The sequence below is a fragment of the Ambystoma mexicanum genome, chromosome 9, assembly GCF_040938575.1.
Source record: "Ambystoma mexicanum isolate Mex_15411 chromosome 9, UKY_AmexF1_1, whole genome shotgun sequence".
NCBI lineage: Eukaryota > Metazoa > Chordata > Amphibia > Caudata > Ambystomatidae > Ambystoma > Ambystoma mexicanum.
Genome location: NC_090931.1, coordinates 843,678,518 through 843,698,248, shown reverse-complemented (window position 1 = coordinate 843,698,248; position 19,731 = coordinate 843,678,518). Strand labels below are relative to the sequence as shown.

Genomic DNA, 19,731 nt, shown 5'->3' with positions numbered 1-19,731 from the left:
CTCCCGGCAATCAGGCCATATTAAAGTCCCCAGTCAAAATGCCATTCCCCTCTGCCATCCCCTCTAGCTCAGCCAATGTCACTCTGAGGAACCCGTCTTGCCCCGAGTTTGGTGCGTATACCGTCACTAGTGTACATGTGTCTGTGTTGATTTGAAACTTGACAAAGTGAAAGCAATCCTGTTTATCACCCTTTGTGTCTAGGACCACCAGATTGGAAATATTCTTAAGGGCGATCAGGACCCCTGCTGTCCTGTTCGTATATTAGCCTGAAAGACATACGGGTATGTAGGTAGTCGGCCTGGGTTCACACTACTCGAGCTCTTTGCTCCTCCAACTCCCTCAGGGTCAGTCGGTTCTCCAAGCAACGAGTTGGGGGTAGATCTTTCTTCGGCTGGGGCCTGCTCTGGAACAGCCTCCCTGCCTCTATGAAACTTGAAGAGAACCATCTTCAGTTCCGAAAGCACCTCAAGACCTTCCTCTTTGCTTCTGCCTCCGCTCTTCCTCTCCCCTGCTGATCTGTCTGCTTTGGCATCGGACACCTGGTTGCCCTCTGTTTTCCGGGCCCAGGTCCCTGCACCACCAATCCCACAACCTGCACTGCCTCCTGGCAACCCTTGTACTTGGGTCTGTATCTGTAACCCTACGTCCCCCTTACCTGCACTTACCAGACACCCTTGTCTGCGATTCAACCTTGCACTTACCACCCTGTGGCTGCACTACCAGTTGTTGTTTTATCCCTTGCTCAGCACTTTCCACTCCTCTCCTCTCCCTTGCACTTTCCCTGCTCCCTATGCCCTGCACTTGCACGTTCTCAATGTTACTGGGCCTAGTAAGATCATTGTTTTGTCCTCCTCTGTTCCCCTCCCTTGCCTTGTCGCGCTCTGAAACACTTGTTTCTGATGCTTGTTAATCTGCTTAGAATCACATGCTGTGCATATGGTCCGACATCCTGTGGTAACCGCAGAGTATTGCATCTTGTCTTTCGGGGGACCGAAAGAGGACGTTGGCATAGGCGTGTCTGAAACACTATCCCTATCGTGACGTGTGTAGTACCCAAAATCCCTCACACGCCGAGGTCCCTCAGATTGTTTTTTTCCGCCCAGATAACTGGTCGCCCTATAGCGGAGCTCTTCATGAGACATTGTTTATCTTACCGAATTGTCGGTTTAATCCCCATTAAGTCACCTCGCCTATCAAGAACATCTTCGACGAAGACTACGGGGGAATCGTCTACGGCTGTGGGTTCCGGCACCTAAGATCCGGCGTTCGGACCTCCACGTGGTCGGGCCTTCTGGCCAGCCTACACAGTAGGGAGAGTGGGCTCGGGGGTTGCCATACTGCTATGATGTCTTTCCTCTTTTCCACTTCTTTCCTTTTTGGTCTGGTCACCCTTCCCTTCTGCTATGGAAAGAACTCCATTTAGATTCTGCCCTGTGTGAAGGGTCAGATATCCGTGGAAAAGACGAGCACACGGCGTGTAACGCTTGTCTCCCCCTAGAGCACTAAAGCGGTGTTCCGCGTATGAACTCCTAAACCTAAAACCCTTAAGGAGCGCCGGTTCAAGCAGTGGGCCGCGTACGGAATGTCACGCGTGGAGCCTCCCTCCCCTGCCGCGACACCAGCCGAGAGTGACGGGGGTACATCGGATGACCAAACGTCCAACGCGGACGTTATAGACCTTGAGGCAGACTATTCTAGAGCCGCCACGCCCGTCCCCGACCCTTCCAGGCTCGACTCCCGTCTTGTTACAGGGACCACACCCGGTGACAGGGGCGTACAATCGCACCGCACAAAGCACCCAACCCAAGCGCCCTCCTCGATGACTTCGTCGAAGAAGGCGAAAGCGCCATCGGATCGATTTGATCCGAAGCCTTCCCCGCATCCGCAGCAGCGCATGACAACTGGGCTTAACAAACATAACAAGGGCGCTATTCCCCAAACTACACACGCTGAAGTTTCTGAACAAGAAACTTCGACGGGTTTCAAGGTTTCCAAGGCCCGTGCAGGCCCGAAAACTACGAGTAGGCCTCTACCCGAGAAGCCATCATCGGAGGCGTTGTCTCCCGAAGATTCGGTGACTATCAGTAAGAGCATCAATAGGATTGCTACGGCAGTGGGCCTAGTACCGGTTTCGCCCACAGTTATGGGCCAATCCGCCGAAAGGTTTTCCACGGATTTGGAAGACAATCCCGAAGACTCTTACGAAGAAAGCCAGGTACCCCTCTCAAGCACCCTGAGGAGATCCTCTCAACGCCTTAGGGCGGAGGACCCGGTTCCTGCTCAGCTGGGTCCATTTGGGTCATCCAAGTGGACCACAGAGCAATTTGAGGGATATATGGATCGGCTGGAGCAGTTTTTCAGGGCTTCTGATCAACCACTGCCGAAAAAAGCCTGGGCAGACCCTAACCCTCAAACACAAGTTGCCCAACACCTAGATGTTCAACACTATGTTGATTATCAAGAAGATGTCCAGAAAGACACATATAGAGACATCTATACAGAAGAAGAGCAGACTTCTTTTCTGGACAATTATGGGGAAGATCAAGGCGCAACGGACAACTGGGAGGACACCCAGCAGGATGATCACAATTCTGACATCGTTTGCCTCGATTCTCCCCCATCCACACTGGTTCGACAAGCTCCCCCGGTGGATGATCAAATAGCTTTCAACAACATGTTGAAAAAAGCAGCGGAATTCTTTAAAAATGCCACGCTTGAAGCCTTGCCCGAACAGGATTTCGCGGAAAACATTATTAATGACAAGCCTCCGGCAAGCCAGTCTATCCCTCTCTTGAGCTCTGTAAAGAGACGGCTGGCCCCTTCCTTACTCAAACCCGCTCAGACTAGGGCTGTGAACCCAAGGGGCAAAACTTTTCCGCCCGTCCCCCACCGACCCGCTTTATAACAAAGGGCACGCAATCCCAGACTCGCTGGTGGTGACCAACACTCGCAAGAGAGCAGGGGTTCCCCTTGCCACGGGAGAGTCACCCCCGGACAAGGAGTCCAAAAGGTTGTTTGCCTTAGGCAAACGGGTCACGTCGGCGGCGGCTTACACCGTCCGGATTGCCAATAACACGACATTACTGGCAAGCTACGTCGACGTCCAATCCAATTGAACCTACTCCAGGAAGGCCTCCAGGAGGTTCCGGAACCAACCAGAGCCAAGCTTCTCGCCATTGCCTCGGAGGGCAAACTTGCCAATCAAAATGTTGTAAAGAATACCCTGGACTCCGCAGAGACAGCAGGCAGGTCTCTCGCACAGGGTACTCTCCTAAAGAGACATGTGTGGCTGCGCACATCGGGCTTCAGGCTGAGACCCAGGCATCCATCATCAACAAACCCATAGAGGCCAACCTCTTCGGGAAGGCGGTAGACGATGCGTTGGAGACAGCCAAGAAGGAGCACGAGACTATTAAGTCGCTGCACCAGATTTCCCAAAAACCCTCTTCACAGAGGGGCAGCAATTCTCGCCGGTCCTTTCGAGGACAAGCCCGCGCCGCTCAAAATAATTTCGTCACGGGCAACTTCAACTCAAGTCAACCGGCTGCAAGCCCCATTTACTACCCCCAGAGGGGTCAGAAGCGCGGAAAGAAGAGAGGCAGAGGCTCCAATTCCAGAGGTGCGTCAACCTCGGGTCAGAAATGACCACCAAGTTCAGGTCCCCTCCCATTTCTCCCCAGTTGGGGGGGCGATTAACATCTTTCTTCAAGGCATGGGAGGGGATAACTTCAGACCAGTGGGTATTAAAAACGGTCGCCCACGGTTACTGCGTGGAATTCGCCCGACCCCCACAGTTCAGACCGCCAAAACATCGACGCCTTTCACCGGAAAATCTGCAGATCCTAGTCCAAGAGGTGGAGCCGCTGCTGGGAAGGGACGACATAGAAGCCGTCCCGATTCTTCAGGTAAACGAGGGTATCTATTCAATATACTTCCTAGTACCCATAAAGGATCTCACCATGCGTCCTGTTCTAGACATGCGCTCAGCGAACAAGTTCATAAAGCCCCAGAAGTTTTGCATGGTAACACTGCAAGAGGTGATCCCATTGCTAAAACAAGGGGACTTCATGACAACATTGGATATGAAAGATGCATACTTTCATATTTCAATGCTGCCAGCGCACAGAAAGTTCCTAACATTCGTGATTCAGGACAAACGCTACCAGTTCAAGGTACTCCCCTTCGGCATAGCCTCGGCGCCAATGGTGTTTACCAAGGTCCTGGCAGTGGCAGCAGCACACCTGTGCAGACTTTCAGTTCCAGTTTACCCTTACCTCGACGATTGGCTTATCACGGGGGACTCGTTCGACGTGTGTTTTTCGAACACCCAAAAGACAGTAGACCTACTGTTCAGCCTGGGATTTTCTATCAACGAAAAGAAATCCAGCTTAGTCCCCAGCCAAGTAAAACAGTTCCTGGGGGCTCTAATTCGTACGGAAGATGGTCTAGTCTTCCCTTCCAGCGAGAGGGTTCAGAACATGCTCTCTCAAGTCCCTCAGTATGTAGCCAGTCGGGAAGTGACGGTACGCAAAGCTATGCGTTTGCTAGGAATGATGGCGTCATGCATATACTTGGTCCCCAAGCGCGGCTGCGCATGCGTCCCATGCAAGAGTGGCTCAACAGCCAGTGGTGTCAGGCCAGCGGACAATGGGAAGATCTGTTAGTTGTCTCGCCAGCCCTCGTTCTCTCTCTGCAGTGGTGGTCAAGGGAGAACCTCTTGAAGGGGAAAACCTTCACCACCCCTGCAGTGGAAGCCACTCTCACGACAGACGCATCTCTCACAGGGTGGGGGGGCTCACCTGCTTCAATAGACAGCGCACGGAGTGTGGTCCCCTCAGGTAGCGTCCAACCATATAAACCTACTGGAGCTACTGGCAGTGTTCAAAGCATTGAAAGCCTTTCAGGAGCAACTGCAAGGGAAGACAGTGCTGGTCCTAACCGACAGCACAACAGCAATGTATTACCTGAACAAACAGGGGGGGAACTCCCTCTCCAGGGCTATCCAAGCTGTCCCAAAACATCTGGATATGGGCTCTCAAACACAAGATGTTTCTGATATCCCAACATGTTCCAGGGGAACTCAATCTTCTGGCAGAGGTACTCAGCAGAGATTTTCCTCTGCCAGAAGAATATGAATGGCGTCTGCACGAAGACATCGTATCCAACGTCTTCGCAGAATGGGGGTTTCCAGAGATCGACATGTTCGCTACTCAGGAGAACGCCCAATGCCCAAATTACGCCTCCAGGTACCCCCAGAACCGATCCAAGGGGGAACGGTCTCTGGATAACTTGGTCGGGGAAATTTGTTTACGCTTTTCCCCCCCGACCTCCCTTCTGAACAAGATAGTACACAAGATGCACCAGGAACCAGTCACCATGATTCTGGTGGCTCCCATGTGGGCCCGCCAACCCTGGTTCGCGCACCTGATGGAAATGTCCCTCTGCCCACCAGTCAAGCTGCCCTGCCCGTACAACATGTTGTCTCAGGACAGGGGAGAGACTCGGCACCCATGCCCACAAACTCTGAACTTAACAGCCTGGCTCCCGAGGTCATAGAGTTTGGACATCTGCAACTCCCTCAAAGATGCATGGACATACTGAGGGAGGCAAGAAAGCCTAACACACGTTATTGCTATGCCATCAAATGGAAACGTTTTGTCATCTGGTGCAGTTCCAAAGGTGTCAATCCCACCGATTGCTTGCCTTCACACATTGTGTTATATCTAACCCATCTGTTGGACTCTGGGTTAGTCTTCAATTCCTTAAAGGTTCACCTAGCGGCGTTGTCAGCCTACACCACGTCACAGCAAAAGGTGTCGTGGTGGAAAGTACCTGTGATTAAAGCCTTTATGGAAGGGGTTAAAAGAATTTATCCCCCCATCACTCACCCAGCCCCTGGTTGGGAACTAAATGTGGTTTTAACTAGGCTCATGGGACCCCCTTTTGAGCCTATGCATAAAGCTAGTCTGAAAGACCTGACTTACAAGACAGCCTTTCTAGTAGCTATCACTTCTATCAGAAGAGTTAGCGAACTACAGGCCCTCTCGGGCTTTGACCCCTTTGATACAGTCCACAAAGATAAGGTAGTTCTGCGCACTCATCCCAGATTTGCGCCGAAATGTATTTCGAAGTTCCATGTGAACCAGTCAATCGAACTACCCACGTTTTTCCAGAGACCTACTAACATGGCCGAAAGAAGCCTTCACACACTAGATGTGCGCAGGGCAGTCATGTTCTAGATGGATAGAACCAAACCACTGAGGAAAACTAAACAATTTGTTGTTTTAGTGGCAGCTGGTAGAGAAGGGGACCCTGTCTCTAAATCGGCAATACCAAGGTGTATTGTCAAATGCATCACAGTATGTTACACTCTTGCAAAGAAAGAAGTGCCCTTCAAGCCTAGAGCACATTCTACTCGAGGCACTGGGGCATCCATAGCATTCATTGCAAATGTTCCCCTAGAGTCCATTTGCAAAGCGGCAACCTGGAGTTCTGTACACACCTTTACAAAACACTATTGCCTAGACACTCATTCTAGGTCTGATTCTCAGGTGGGACAAGCAGTACTAAGACATCTTTTTTCTACTGTTCCTTCTCACAACCCACCTCCAACTCTGGGTACTGCTCGCTAGTCTATGCACAGCATGTGATTCTAAGCAGATTAACAAGCATCAGAAGACATGCATTACTTACCGTAAAAGCATTTCTGATGATTGTATCAGCTTAGATTCACATGTGCCCTCCCTGCCTCCCCGCTCGGGGTGGAAGGAACATAGACTTCTTACTACTTTCTCTCTTCATGTACTCACTCACTATAGCCTTGGGCTCCCTCATGGCAGAAAAAATACAATCGGAGGGACCGTGCCCGTGAGAGATTTTGGGTACTACACACGTCACGATAGGGATAGTGTTTCAGACACACCTATGCCGACGTCCCCTTTCGGTCCCCCGAAAGACAAGATGCAATGCTCCGTGGTTACCACTGGATGGCGGACCATATGCACAGCATGGGAATCTAAGCAGATACAATCATCAGAAATGCTTTTACGGTAAGTAATGCATGTCGTATGAGCGTGATGCAAATAAAATATCAAATCTTGTCCCCAACACTCCCAAAACCCTTCCTCCTCCCCAGCAACTACCCTGGCTGGTCCAATGGTCCTAGCCGACCAGACCCTGACCATGCACCGTAAAGCCACTTCTGCCCTAAAACTGTAGGGAGGTATTGCTACTCCTTGCCATTGGACCTTAAAAGACACCCCCCACCCCTCCCCGCTTTACCCCTGTGTGAGCTAAATCGCTCTTTCAATCAAGGGATCAATGTGTCCCATCAATGTGTCCCTTCCTCCCCGATCATTCAGTATTCCTAACTGCTGCTATCGGAAGGCCCCTTCTCACCGACCGCTCCATCACCCATCGAACAGCATGCCCTTGGACCTGGCCCAGCCTTTTGGAGCACATGGCCGTTGTTATCTCTCGCAAACGTCGACCACCCTCACTGGCTCCCCCTCTGGGAGCTGAGACCCATGTCCTCCGGGGTTGGTTGACCCTCAAAGTTCTCAGGCGAGACAACACTTAAACCTTCTTCACAAGGTGTCACCCTACATTGCTTCCCTTTCTACGTGAACAACAATCCAAACGAGAAGGTCCACTTGTATTCAATCTTCTCCTGAATCAGAATTTTAACTACCAATCTCATCAATATTCCCTTCAACAGTGTAGATTGGGCTAGGTCCTGGAAGAGTTGGACCTCGGTTCCATTTATTCTTAATGAGTTGGCCGTTCGTGCAACTTTTAAAATCTCCTTTTGACCATAGGACCCAAAGGCGACAGGATGTCCCTCGGGCGGGTCCCTGGCTCCCTCCGCAGTGGACCTTCTCTGTTCACCCTATCTAAGCGGATCCCATCCAGGAAGACCTCCGGAGCAGGTCGGTGAAGAATGTTTGGACAGTCAACCTGAGGTCTCTATCTCTAACTTCCTACGGAACATTCTTGAGGCGTATGTTCGAGCATTGCAATCTGTGCTCGAGGTCTTCGCATTGCAGGTCCAGATTGTACGAGAGCCGAGATAGCTGTTCTAGAGCCTCTGCTTTCCTGGAGTCCTCCAAGAGTTCCTGGATAGCTTGTTCGTTGGTGTCCACTCTCTCTGCCGCTCACCCCCTCCTCAGCTGGGAGGAGCACCAGCGATGCCCCTCCAGTAGTACACTTTCCGGAGAGGAGGTCCTCCTCCTGGTGATGACCCCCTTGCTCTAGGGGCAAAGGCGCGGGGTCGGGTGTGGTGAGGCTCCCTCGCTGACCCTCCACACTGACTGCCACACTGTCCTTATGCGTCGGGTTGCTCCTCACCTCCTTCTCGTAGTTCGGGCAGGCTCCCTGTCCTGCAATTCCAACGCCTCCCGCCACACGCTTCCTGTCCAGGTTCATGCAGCAACTGTAGATGTCATGTGGAGGGAGGAGGGAGCGGCCGCCATGCTAGCCGGTGCCGGGCAGGGACCTGCCCTGGCCTGCCCTCACCCCTGATGTCCAGCAGGGCTTTCGCGCGGCATTGCGTTTCGTTGTTCCTTTGTGTTGGTGGGTGGGGCTCCTCTGACACCCTGCTCTGCCAAGTATTCACTGCATGCCCCTGCAGCAGCCGTACTAGGGTGGCCAACTCTTTAATATTCGCGGGACACTTGCCCCCAAGGCGGTGATGATGTCACAGCGTCATTCTCGTTTGGCCTGCCCTTTTTTTTAAATGCACATTTTTATAATGGCTCTTAATTCCTGGCTTAATTGAAATGCAAATGGTTTGTCCTTGGGAGGTGAGGATCACGTTTTTTAACTGCAAACATGACCATCACGACCCCAGGAACAAAGCATTAGCATTTCAATTAAGCCAGGTGCCAGAGCGTTACAGCTCGACCTGTAGGCTCAAAAGGAGCCAGGGCTGCAGAGCCACCCAGAGAAAGAAAGCAGCAGGCGGCAGCGCCGTGCTGTGTCCATGGCCACTTCAGTTTGCAGAGTGGCTGTGCTGGAGGCAAGTTGTCCCGAAGCAAGTCGGGACAACCTGCGTCCCGCATAGCCACTCTGCAAACTGCGGGACAGAGTCCCTAATTGCGGGACAATCCCGCGAAATCTGGGACAGTTGGCCACCCTAAGCCGTATAGGCGAGCAGGTCTTCACAGTGGTGGATGCAACACACTCTACCGTCCACCGCTCACTGGACTAGAGCTTCAGCGACACTGTGAAAAGGCACTCCGTAATATCCTCAAAGAGGGGGCCCAGCTGGGTCGCCCAGCCTAGCAGGCCGCCACGCACTGCCGTATCACTGAGCGGATCGAACCCCCTGCTCCTGCCTTGGTGGGTGTCCCATTGCTGGGGGGCACTTAATCCCAGGGGTGGGGGGAGGCCACAGCAGCTCAACGAACATCTTTTGGAGAGGGCCGGGGGACGCGCCAAACTCAGCATATCCTCCCCCTGTTGGTGGCCATCTTGGAACCCCGCTTTTTAATTCTAACTATTCATAGCAAAGGTCTTCGGGAGTTCTCAGCCTTTTTGTAACTCTTGGTGACTGACTCAGAATGACAGGCCTCACTATTTTATTACATCTCGCTTCGTCATCTCTTGCATCTCTGATTCCTATTCAGCACTTGATCACCTTCTTCCATAGGTATTTTGGACCCAATCAATTAATCTAAGCTGCTTCATTGACCTTCCGGCAGTATGTTACTGCTACTGGGGCCATTCCCAATGCATTCTGTGTGTATAATTCCCTTGAGGCAAGCACTAGAGATGGTCCATTTTGACAAAGCGTTTCTCAGAAATGGGTCTGGTTGGAAGCCTTGTGTCCATGGTTGCCTGCACCTAACCTGTATACTTACTTTGGGAATATCCCATGACGAGAGATGGGAAGGTGACTTGGGGTACGATGCAGAAGGTTACTTATAGGGTCTACTGTTATAGGTCCTAATCCCCTCCCCAATACAACCTTCTGTTTCCCCTCAATGATGGTGTGAATTATCAGATTGCAATCGAAAACGATACTTTAAAAAAAAGAAAAAGGAATGCCACATGGATCTTGAGCACATTGGTGTCAGGAGCAAGGGCATAATTGAGACATGGGTCCATGTGCTCTAGCACTTTGAAAGCAGTAGGCCTACTTATTTCTTTGTTGGGTTTAGCATGTGCCAGTCACAAGTCTTCAGGCCTTGATAGTCCATGACTCTCAGGCAAAGGGGACTATGGGTAAGAGTGCAGTGATCACTTCGGGGAGTAGCTTAAAGTAATTCATGAAGGGGCCACTGGTTATCACCCAAAGATGTTTCTCTGAGTTTTGAAACAGAGTATTGCCTCATGAATTTGATTTCTTCATCTTGTGTTTTGTTAATGTGCATTGTTGTTAGTCTGTAGAGGGGAATGTTGGTCCATGCTGAGATGTTTTTTCTTCTTGTTCTAGATTGCTTCAAATGCATCAGTCTGCAGTGAAACTGGACGCTCGTATGGCAGATGAGCTGCTCTATGGGCGACTAGGGTACCTCTATGCCCTGCTCTTTGTAAACAAGCGTTTTAATGAAGAAAAGATCCCTGCATCCTACATCCAACAGGTGCAACCTTTCTTGGTCCTCAGAAAATAGTTTGATACCTAGCACCAAACGGGTGGGCCTGTCTTTTTAGTGCAGTGTTTTAAGAAGGTGGTATATCTAAATCAGACATGCACTGCGAGTGGTAGATTATCACCGCCCTACATCTTCTATCTAGAGAGGCTAAATGTATATTACTCCTTCCAAGAGATCTGTATCCCCTCACCAATTGTAATGGGCTGCAAGTTTTATTGAGGGGTTATGCATGGGGTTATACATGAGCATATTCAGCCTTTAGTTGAAGTATCACATTTATTGAGTGCCAGCAGTGCTACATGGCTTAAAGTAATGCTCTGTGATGCCCTTCGAGGATCACCAATGTTCTGTACATACATTGTTTGTGTTTTAATCTTGTGGTAGTGTTATCCTTCTGCACAGACACTGGAGCTGTAGCTGGGGAGACTAGCCAATGCACAATATTGCTCCTCTCCTCTTCTCTTTCTCTCTCTCTCTCTCCCTCTCCTTTTTAGTCTATTTCTCTCTCTGTTTCTCTCTCTCTCTCTCTCTCTCTCCACTTCCCTGGTCTTTTCCTGCTCTCTAGCCCATAGTGTCCTTAATGTGTGTTAATGCTGTCGTCCGACTAGCCCTACTGTCTTTTCTCTGACTCCGGCTGTAGATGGTTTTAGCTGCGGTGGCCAACTACCTCCATCGGGGTCTTCTAATTGTCCCTGACCTAGCCCTGGTTAGTAGTCTAGGGGGTGTTATGGGGATGGTGACTTCTGTTACCTGGTGCCAATCGTGCATCATACACGCCTGGTCTTACTTGAACCTCTCCTATTCTAGGTCCCAAGATGTTCTCATCCCACTCCTCTGCTATGCCTCAGATCTCGCACTCCACCTTCCTACCGCCACCCGTTGATCATAATTCTCTTTTTAGTTCTTAATTCTTCTACTCAACTCGATTTGTATACCCTCATTCCTTCCTGAGCTACCTCTTTGCCCCTATTACTCCTTCGCTATGACTTTCACCTCTCTGCTTTTACCACTACTTATATTCCCTTATTCCCTCTCGCTACTACTGCCTCTCTATTACTGCTTCTCACTACTATTGCTCACACGCTACTGGTACTACCCCTTCTTTACTAACTCTGCTTCTCTAGTACCTCTTGTCTTTCTCTCAGGACTCACTCTAGCCGGCTGCTACTGTTTACTACTTTGACTGACTACCTCTCCCTCCAAATACTACTATGCTACTCTTACTACCACAAATTTCCAGTTACCAGTCTTTCACTTCTTATCCTCCCACTACTCCCAATACAACTACAATGATCTCTCCTACTTCTACTCAACTTTTACTACACACACTCCTTACTCTCCCACACAATCACTAGACTGAGTAGACCCACCTAAGGAAATGCCACTTAAGTCACCCACAAGCTAGTGATTGAATAAAGGAAAGTGTGTGTAAACTGAAATTAAGGAACTGAACTTTATGAAATTGGTGAAAGGTAACCAAGTCATAAGAGCTGGGAAGTATCCCAATGAATTGTGTTTTGGAAAGTTGAGAGACTTGAAAGATTGTGGAAGGCAACCCCTGTTTTGTAACCTGAACTATTTTGAACGTTGGGTAAGGGAAACTTGCAACCAAGAGCCTGAGGAACCTGTGAACTTTTATTTTAACACTTCTCATTTTGAGGCTGACATTCCTACCTATTGTGTACAATTGTATGTGAAGGCAAGTATAGGTTTTAGACACAGACAGACATTTGCTTTGGACTTCCTGACACAGACTATCGTTAGTTTTATTTAGGCAGGGAAATCCCACCTCAGCATAGGGCAAGTTATGCATTTTTCCAACCCTATTTTTGAGTTAATAAAAGTTTATAGCCCCAACTTTATTCAGTTGTCTGTGTCTACTTCATGATGCCTTCACAAATGGTGTCAGAGGTGGGATGCGGCTCAACTGATACAAGTTGGGGGAACACTAAAGTTTGAGAAGTTAAGTCCCAAAGCGTCAGACCCCTCAGTAACCTGTGAGGAATAGAGGGTGTCCTCACTTCTTTCCCCAGTATATCCTCCTCCCAGGTGGCCAGGGAAAGGCTCTCGCTTTCGGATCCTGACCCTGAGGGTGGATTTAAGCGGGAGGATCACCTCTGTGGAGGAGACTTGGGGAGTGGCAATGAGGCATCCTTCGGTGAGACATGGTATCCCCCATTTCCCTTTTCCAATGAACCTAATATGCACTAGGCCTTTGTAGGTGGTTACTATCGGTCCCTTCCCAATCTTTCCCATACATAATTTCCCAATAGACTACAATCAGCTACTGGGACAAGGAAGGGAGACAACAGAGCCATACATCCTCTCTATAATGATTCTTACCTACACAGACATCACTTCGCTACTGAGACGACGAAAAGGCGTCAAACACGAAAGAAAGACTGTTGGTTTGACACTGAGCGGTCTAGTCTGTCACGGCGCAGCCTTCCCATACATGCCGTGCCGTGCCCTGATGGAAACTGACCTGGGGCTCAGGGACAGGTGACCGCGGGGGCTCCCGCGACTCCCTCTGATGCAGCGACCCCAGTTCATGCGAGCTGCCATCTTTTGTCCTTCGAACCTGCGCACGGGACCGGCAATGTGTTTCCGTGCATGCGCAGGAAGGATGGCATTGGCGGTCACTCATGACAATGCATACACAAAACAGCCCCAGACCAGTTCTCTGCATGTCTCAACCTTTTCTAAAGGCATGCTAGTTGCTGCCTGCTGCTGTTCTCTTCTTGCCTTGTGCCTTGCCAGTTTTTCTGCTGCTGCCTTGCTTTTCTGCTGTGGCTAGTATAGTCATTTACTAGTTAGTTCCTGCTTCCTAGTTGAACCCCCTCCTTGGGTGTCCTCTCTGCCTTGCCTGTTGCCTTGCCTCCTTTCCTCTCTTTTCCTTCTTCTCCCTTCCATGTCAGTGCATTGCACTGCCTGACACCGCACTAATCTGTGGTTGGCCCTTCCCTGTGGTGTTGGGAAGGGGCTACCTGTCGTTGGCCGTTGATACCTATGTTTCTGATGCTTGTTAATCTGCTTAGAATCACATGCTGTGCATACAGTCCGACATCCAGTGGTCATCGCAGAGTATTGCATCTCGTCTTTCGAGAATTTAAAGGGGACATCGACATGGCCGTGCCTGTAACACTATCCCTACGTGACGTGTAGTGTACCCAAAATCCCTCACGTGTCGAGGTCCCTCAGATTGTTTTTTTCTGCCCAGCATACTGGTCGCCTTAAGCGGAGCTCGTCAGAGGCATTGCCAATTGTCCCTTCGACCTTTGGTCGAATAGTTTATATAAATACTTAATATCACCCTATCCGTCCCTCCATTTTGATGGCTGATCCAGATCGCTGCCGAAAACCTCCAAGCATACCTTCCACGGACGGTGATCCAGTCGGTGCAGCCGACCACGTGGCCGGGCCTTCCAGCTGGCCTACACAATAGGGAGAGTGGGGTTGGGGTGGACATTTCTGTACAACCTGAGAATGCCTTTCCCTTTCCTCCCTCTTTCCTCTTTGGTCTTCGTCACTCTACCTATCCTCGGCTATGGAGAGGACTCCATTTAGGTTTTGCCCCATTTGCAGAGGCAAATTTCCTTGAAGAGATGAGCATAAACGGTGTAACCGTTGCTTGCCCCTCTATCACAACGAAGTCTGTTGCGCTGCTTGCAAGCTCCTCCGTCCTAAAACATTGAAGGAGCGCTGAGTCAAATGGTGGGCGCCCTATGGGATGTCGAAGGCTGAATCATCTCCCGCTGCCGCCGAATGTGACGATGGCGATTGTGATGAACATACCTCTGAACTGGAGGTCGTTGACCTTTCAACGGAGCGCTCCCGCTCTGCATCGTCTGTCCCCGGCCCCGCCAGGCACAGCTCAGGCACTGCTATGGGGAATGTACACCCCGGCAACAAAGGCAAACATTTTCTAAGCACACAATCCCCAGTCATTCTTTGACCAAGTCGAAGACGACCTCGGCGCCAACGGGTATACCCGAGGTTCCGGCTGTACCCGCCGATCGGCAGCCCTCCCTGCAGCTGCAGATGCGCCTAGCGACTGGGCCCTCAAAAACAAAGGGTGCCATTTCTAATATTACAAGTTCCATCGAGACGCATCGTAAGAAGGCGTCCGGCGACGACAAGGTTCTGGCTCCACCAAAGAAGGCATTCGCCGAAGACAAGGCCCTGGCCCCGCCGAAAAAGGCCTTCACCGAAGACAAGGTCCTGGTTCTGCCGAAGACTTCACAATCGCAGGCCGAGGCTACGCGCCTCCCGTCTGCGGAGGATGTTGCAGACAGCATAGCGAGAATTATTTCCACCGACATTCAGAAGCGGCAGTCAAGGGATTCACTGAGGCCTACGAAAAAGGCCAAGGATCCGTCGAAACCAAAGGATAGCCCTAGAGGAGTAGCGGAACCCTCTGCCAAGCAGCGGGAGAAGCACAGGGACACTCTACCCTGTCAGTCCTCCGGGAGGAGTTTTCGGAGGGCAAGGAAGGTATTTCTTCGATGTTGGGACATAAATCTCGACGTTTGACGGCAGAGGATCGTTTACAGGATTCCTTTCCACATCTAGACCATTCTGGGGCCTCTGATTGGACTAGGGAAAAGTTTGAGAATTGTGTGGAAAAGCTTGACAGGTTTGCTACCCGTTCAGAGCAACCCATACCAAGGAGACCACAGGATGAGCCCTTTGGACCCTGTAGCAAAATTCCCAAGGTTCTTTGACCCATCTCAGGAAGAGGATATATATACCTAGGACCTCACTGAGGAAGAGATTCCTGCAGGCACTCCGGATGAGGACCAGTTCATCAACCCTGAGGACATCCATGATGCCATAGAGGGGTTGGGGGGAAACCCAGATATGGGTGACCCTCATCCTTGGCAGTCTCCAAATCCTTCACCAGATCCTGATGCCCTGTGTTTGGATTTCCCCAGGCCACTCCCACTAGACAGCCCTCGCCAGTGGACGACCAAATTATGTTTAACGCCATGTGGCGCAAAGCAGCAGAACACTTCAAGATCGCCACCGATGAAGCTGTCGCAGAAGCTGACTTTGTGGAGGACATTCTTAAAGAAAAGCTACCGGCCAGCCAGGCTATTCCTCTCCTCAACTCGATTAAAAAACGTCTGGCTCCCTCTTTATCAACACCTGCTCTCACAAGAGGTGTCAATCCGAGGATGGAAAAGCTTTTTCGGCCTTCCCCCCTCGTACCCGTTTTATATCAGCGGTCACTCCACCCCAGACTCCCTCGTGGTGACCACTACAAGAAAGAGGGCAGGGGTTCATCTGTCAACTGGCGAGGCACCCCCTGACGAAGAAGGTAAAAGGCTTTACACCATTGGGAAGAGGGTCACGGCCGTAGTAGATTTTTCTACACGCATCGCCAACAATACCACCTTGTTAGCCAGCTACGCGGACGCTCAGTGTGTTACAAGAAGGCCTGCAAGAGGTTCCTGAACCACTTCGGACTCGTCTCCTGGCCACGGTGACTGAGGGCAGACAAGTGAACCAAAGTATACTTAAGAACACTTTGGATTCCGCTGAAACAGCGTTTCAATCTCTGGCTCAAGGCACACTCCTAAAGAGACACGCATGGCTAAGGAACTCTGGGTTCAAGCCAGAGACACAGCGTCACTTATAAATAAACCCTTGGAAGAATCTAACCTGTTTGGAAGAGTGGTCGACGAGACCCTCGAGACCGCAAAAAAGGAGCATGATACCCTGAAGACGCTGACCAAATTACACAAAGACCCGCCACAAGACGAGGATCTGGGTCCAGATGGCTTTTTCGTGGCCAACGCTTCCCTGAAAACAGTACACCTCGGGGAAACAATTGGTCCTCTCCACAGGGAACCAGTGGATACACCACCCCGTGCCCCCAGAGGGGTCAGCGTCATGGGAAAGGAAAGGGCTGGAACTCTACCCCCAGATGCTCCCCAGCCTCAGGTTCAAAATGACCCGAAGATCTGGGTCCCCTCCCATGCCTCCCCGGTCGGGGGTCGGTTAACATCGTTCCTTCCGGCATGGGAGGGGATAACTACAGACCAGTGGGTGCTAAAGACCGTGGCCCATGGGTACTGTATAGAGTTCAACCGGTCCCCAACGTTCAGACCTCCACGAGCAAGACGACTGACACCAGACCATCTGCATATCCTTCTTCATGAAGTCGAGACACTACAAGAAAAGGGAGCCATAGAGGTTGTACCTGTGTCACAGGTAAAAGAAGGTATTTATTCAGTGTACTTCCTTGTACCCAAAAAGGATCTAACCATGCGCCCTGTATTAGATCTGCGCCCAGCGAACACATTTGTAAAGCCACAAATGTTCTGCATGGTCACTCTACAGGAAGTAATTCCCCTGCTGTCACAGGGGGGGATTATATGGCAACACTGGGCATGGAAGATGCATACTTTCATATTTCAATGTTGCCGGTGCACAGAAAATACCTCAGATTTATGATACAAGACAAGCACCATCAGTTCAAGGTACTACCCTTCAGCATAGCATCCGCGCCAAGGGTATTTACAAAGGTACTAGCGGTGGCAGCAGCACACCTGCACAGGCAATCTATCCTGGTCTATCCTTACCTCGGCTACTGGCTCATAACAGGGTACTCTTACGAAACCTGTCTGTCAAATACCTAAAGAACGATAGATCTTTTATTCAGTCTGGGATTCTCGATCAACGAGAAAATCCAGCCTAGACCCCAGTCAGATCAAGCAGTTCCTAGGGGCTCTTCTTCCCCTCCAACGAGAGGGTTCAAAACATGCTGTTTCAAATCCCTCACTATATAGCCAGTCGAGAGGTGACGGTATGCAAGGCTATGCAACTTTTAGGAATGATGGTGCCATGCATTTACTTGGTTCCTCATGCGCGTTTGCGCATGCGTCCAATGCAGGAGTGGCTCAACAGCCAGTGGTGTCAGGCCAGCGGACAATGGACGATATAGAGGTTGTCTCGCTATGGTGGTGGTCGAGGGACAACCTCTTGAAGGGGAAATCCTTCACCACCCCTGCAATGGAGGCCACTCTAACTACAGACACGTCTCTCACAGGGTGTGGAGCTCACCTGCTTCAACAAACAACGCACAGAGTTCGGTCGTCAGACATAGCATCCAACCACATAAACCTGTTGGAACTATTGGCAGTATTCAAAGCACTGAAAGCTTTCCAGACACAACTGCTAGGAAAGACGGTCCTGATCCTCACAGACAGCACCACGGCCATGTACTATCTGAACAAGCAAAGGGGCACTCACTCTCCAGGTCTGTCCAAACTGTCCCAGAACATTTGGAAGCGGGCTCTCAAACACATGTTCCTGTTGTCACATGTTCCAGGGGAACTCAATCTTCTGGCAGACATACTCAGCAGAGATTTCCCACTGCCCATGGAGTACGAATGGCGATTACACAAAGACATCGTCTCTGTTTTTCGCAGAATGGGGCTTCCCAGAGATCGACTTGTTTGCAACTCTGGACAAAACTCAATGCCAAGATTACGCCTCCAGGTACCCACAGAACCGTTCCAAGGGGAACAGACTCTGGATAACATGGTCAGGGAAATGCTTTTACACTTTTCCCCCGACCCCCTCCCCTCCCTACTCAACAAGATAGTGCTCAAGATGCACCAGGAACCAGTCACAATGATACTGGTGGCCCCCATATGGGCCAGCCAACCCTGGTTCGCTCCTCTGATGAAGATGTCGCTATCTCCTCCAGTGAAACTGCCTTGCCCGTACAACATGTTGTTGCAAGACAAAGGAGAGACTCTTCACCCATGCCCGTAGACATTGAACTTGGTGGCCTGGCTCCTGAAGTCATAGAGTTTGGGCATCTGCAACTCCCTCAAACATGTATGGACATACTGAGGGAGGCAAGAAAACCTAACACTCTATATTGTTATTCCAGTAAGTAGAAACGATCTGGTGCAACTCGACGAGCATTAACCCTATTAACTGCTCTCCCACACATATCGTTTTGTACCTAACTCATTTACTTGACTGAGGCCTGTTCTTTAACTCTCTAAAAGTTCACTTAATTGCGCTTTCAGCCTACATGACATCACAACAGAAAATGTTGTGGTGATAAATATCAGTTATTAATGATTTCATTGAGGCAGTGAAAATAATTCACCCTCCCATTTCTAACCCAGCTCCCGGATGGGACCTAAACGTGGTGTTGACTAGACTTATGGGGCCTCCTTTCGAGCCCATGCATAGAGCGAGTCTTAAAGATCTCACCTATAAGCCTGCCTTTTTAATAGCTATTACCTCCATTAGGAGAGTAAGTGAACTACAAGCGCTCTCAGTCCTATCACAGAGATAAGGTGGTTCTACGCACTCACCCTAGTTTTGCGCCTAAATTAATTTCTAAGTTCCATGTGAACCAATCCATAGAACTACCAGCGTTCTTTCAAAACCCTTCAAGCATGGGAGAAAGAAGCCTGCACACAGTTGATGTACGCAGAGCAGTCATGTTTTACATGGAAAGAACTCGACCACTAAGAAAAACTAATCAGTTTTTCATTTCAGTGGCAGCAGGAAGAGAAGGAGATGTGGTCTCCAAATCCACTATCTCTAGGTGGATTGTCAAATGCATCACACTCTGCTACACTCTTGCTAAGAGAGAACTTCACTTCAAGCCTAGAGCACATTCTACTCGAGGAACTGGGGCTTCCATAGCATTCATTGCAAATGTTGCCCTTGAGTCCATTTGCAAAGCGGCAAACTGGAGTTCTGTACACACCTTTACAAAACACTATTATCTAGACACTCACTCTAGGTCTGATTCTCAGGTGGGGCAGGCAGTACTAAGACAATCTTTTCACTACTGTTCCTTCTCACAACCCACCTCCAACTCTGGGTACTGCTCGCTAGTCTATGCACAGCATGTGATTCTAAGCAGATTGACGAACATCAGAAGACCTGCATTACTTACCGTAATGGCATTTCTGATGATTGTATCTTCTTAGATTCACATGCGCCCACACTTCATCCCCGCTCGGATGGAAGGCATATTGACGTCTTACTACTTTCTCTCTTTTCTGTACTCACTCGCGATAGTCACAAGGCTCCCTCACGGCAGAAAAAATACAATCGAAGGGACCTTGACGCGTGACGGATTTTGGGTACACTACA

At 50.1% G+C, this 19,731-nt stretch overlaps 1 protein-coding gene across 3 annotated transcripts in view; it reads left to right on the top strand.

The window, feature by feature from the left end:
- LANCL1 (LanC like glutathione S-transferase 1) overlaps nt 1–19,731 on the top strand; it is a 675,259-nt gene that overhangs the window by 231,184 nt on the left and 424,344 nt on the right. For all 3 annotated transcript variants that reach the window (XM_069615910.1, XM_069615911.1, XM_069615909.1), the window contains exon 5: nt 10,437–10,584. In XM_069615910.1, the coding sequence (XP_069472011.1) occupies nt 10,437–10,584 (148 nt within the window). The remainder of the gene's footprint in view (nt 1–10,436; nt 10,585–19,731) is intronic.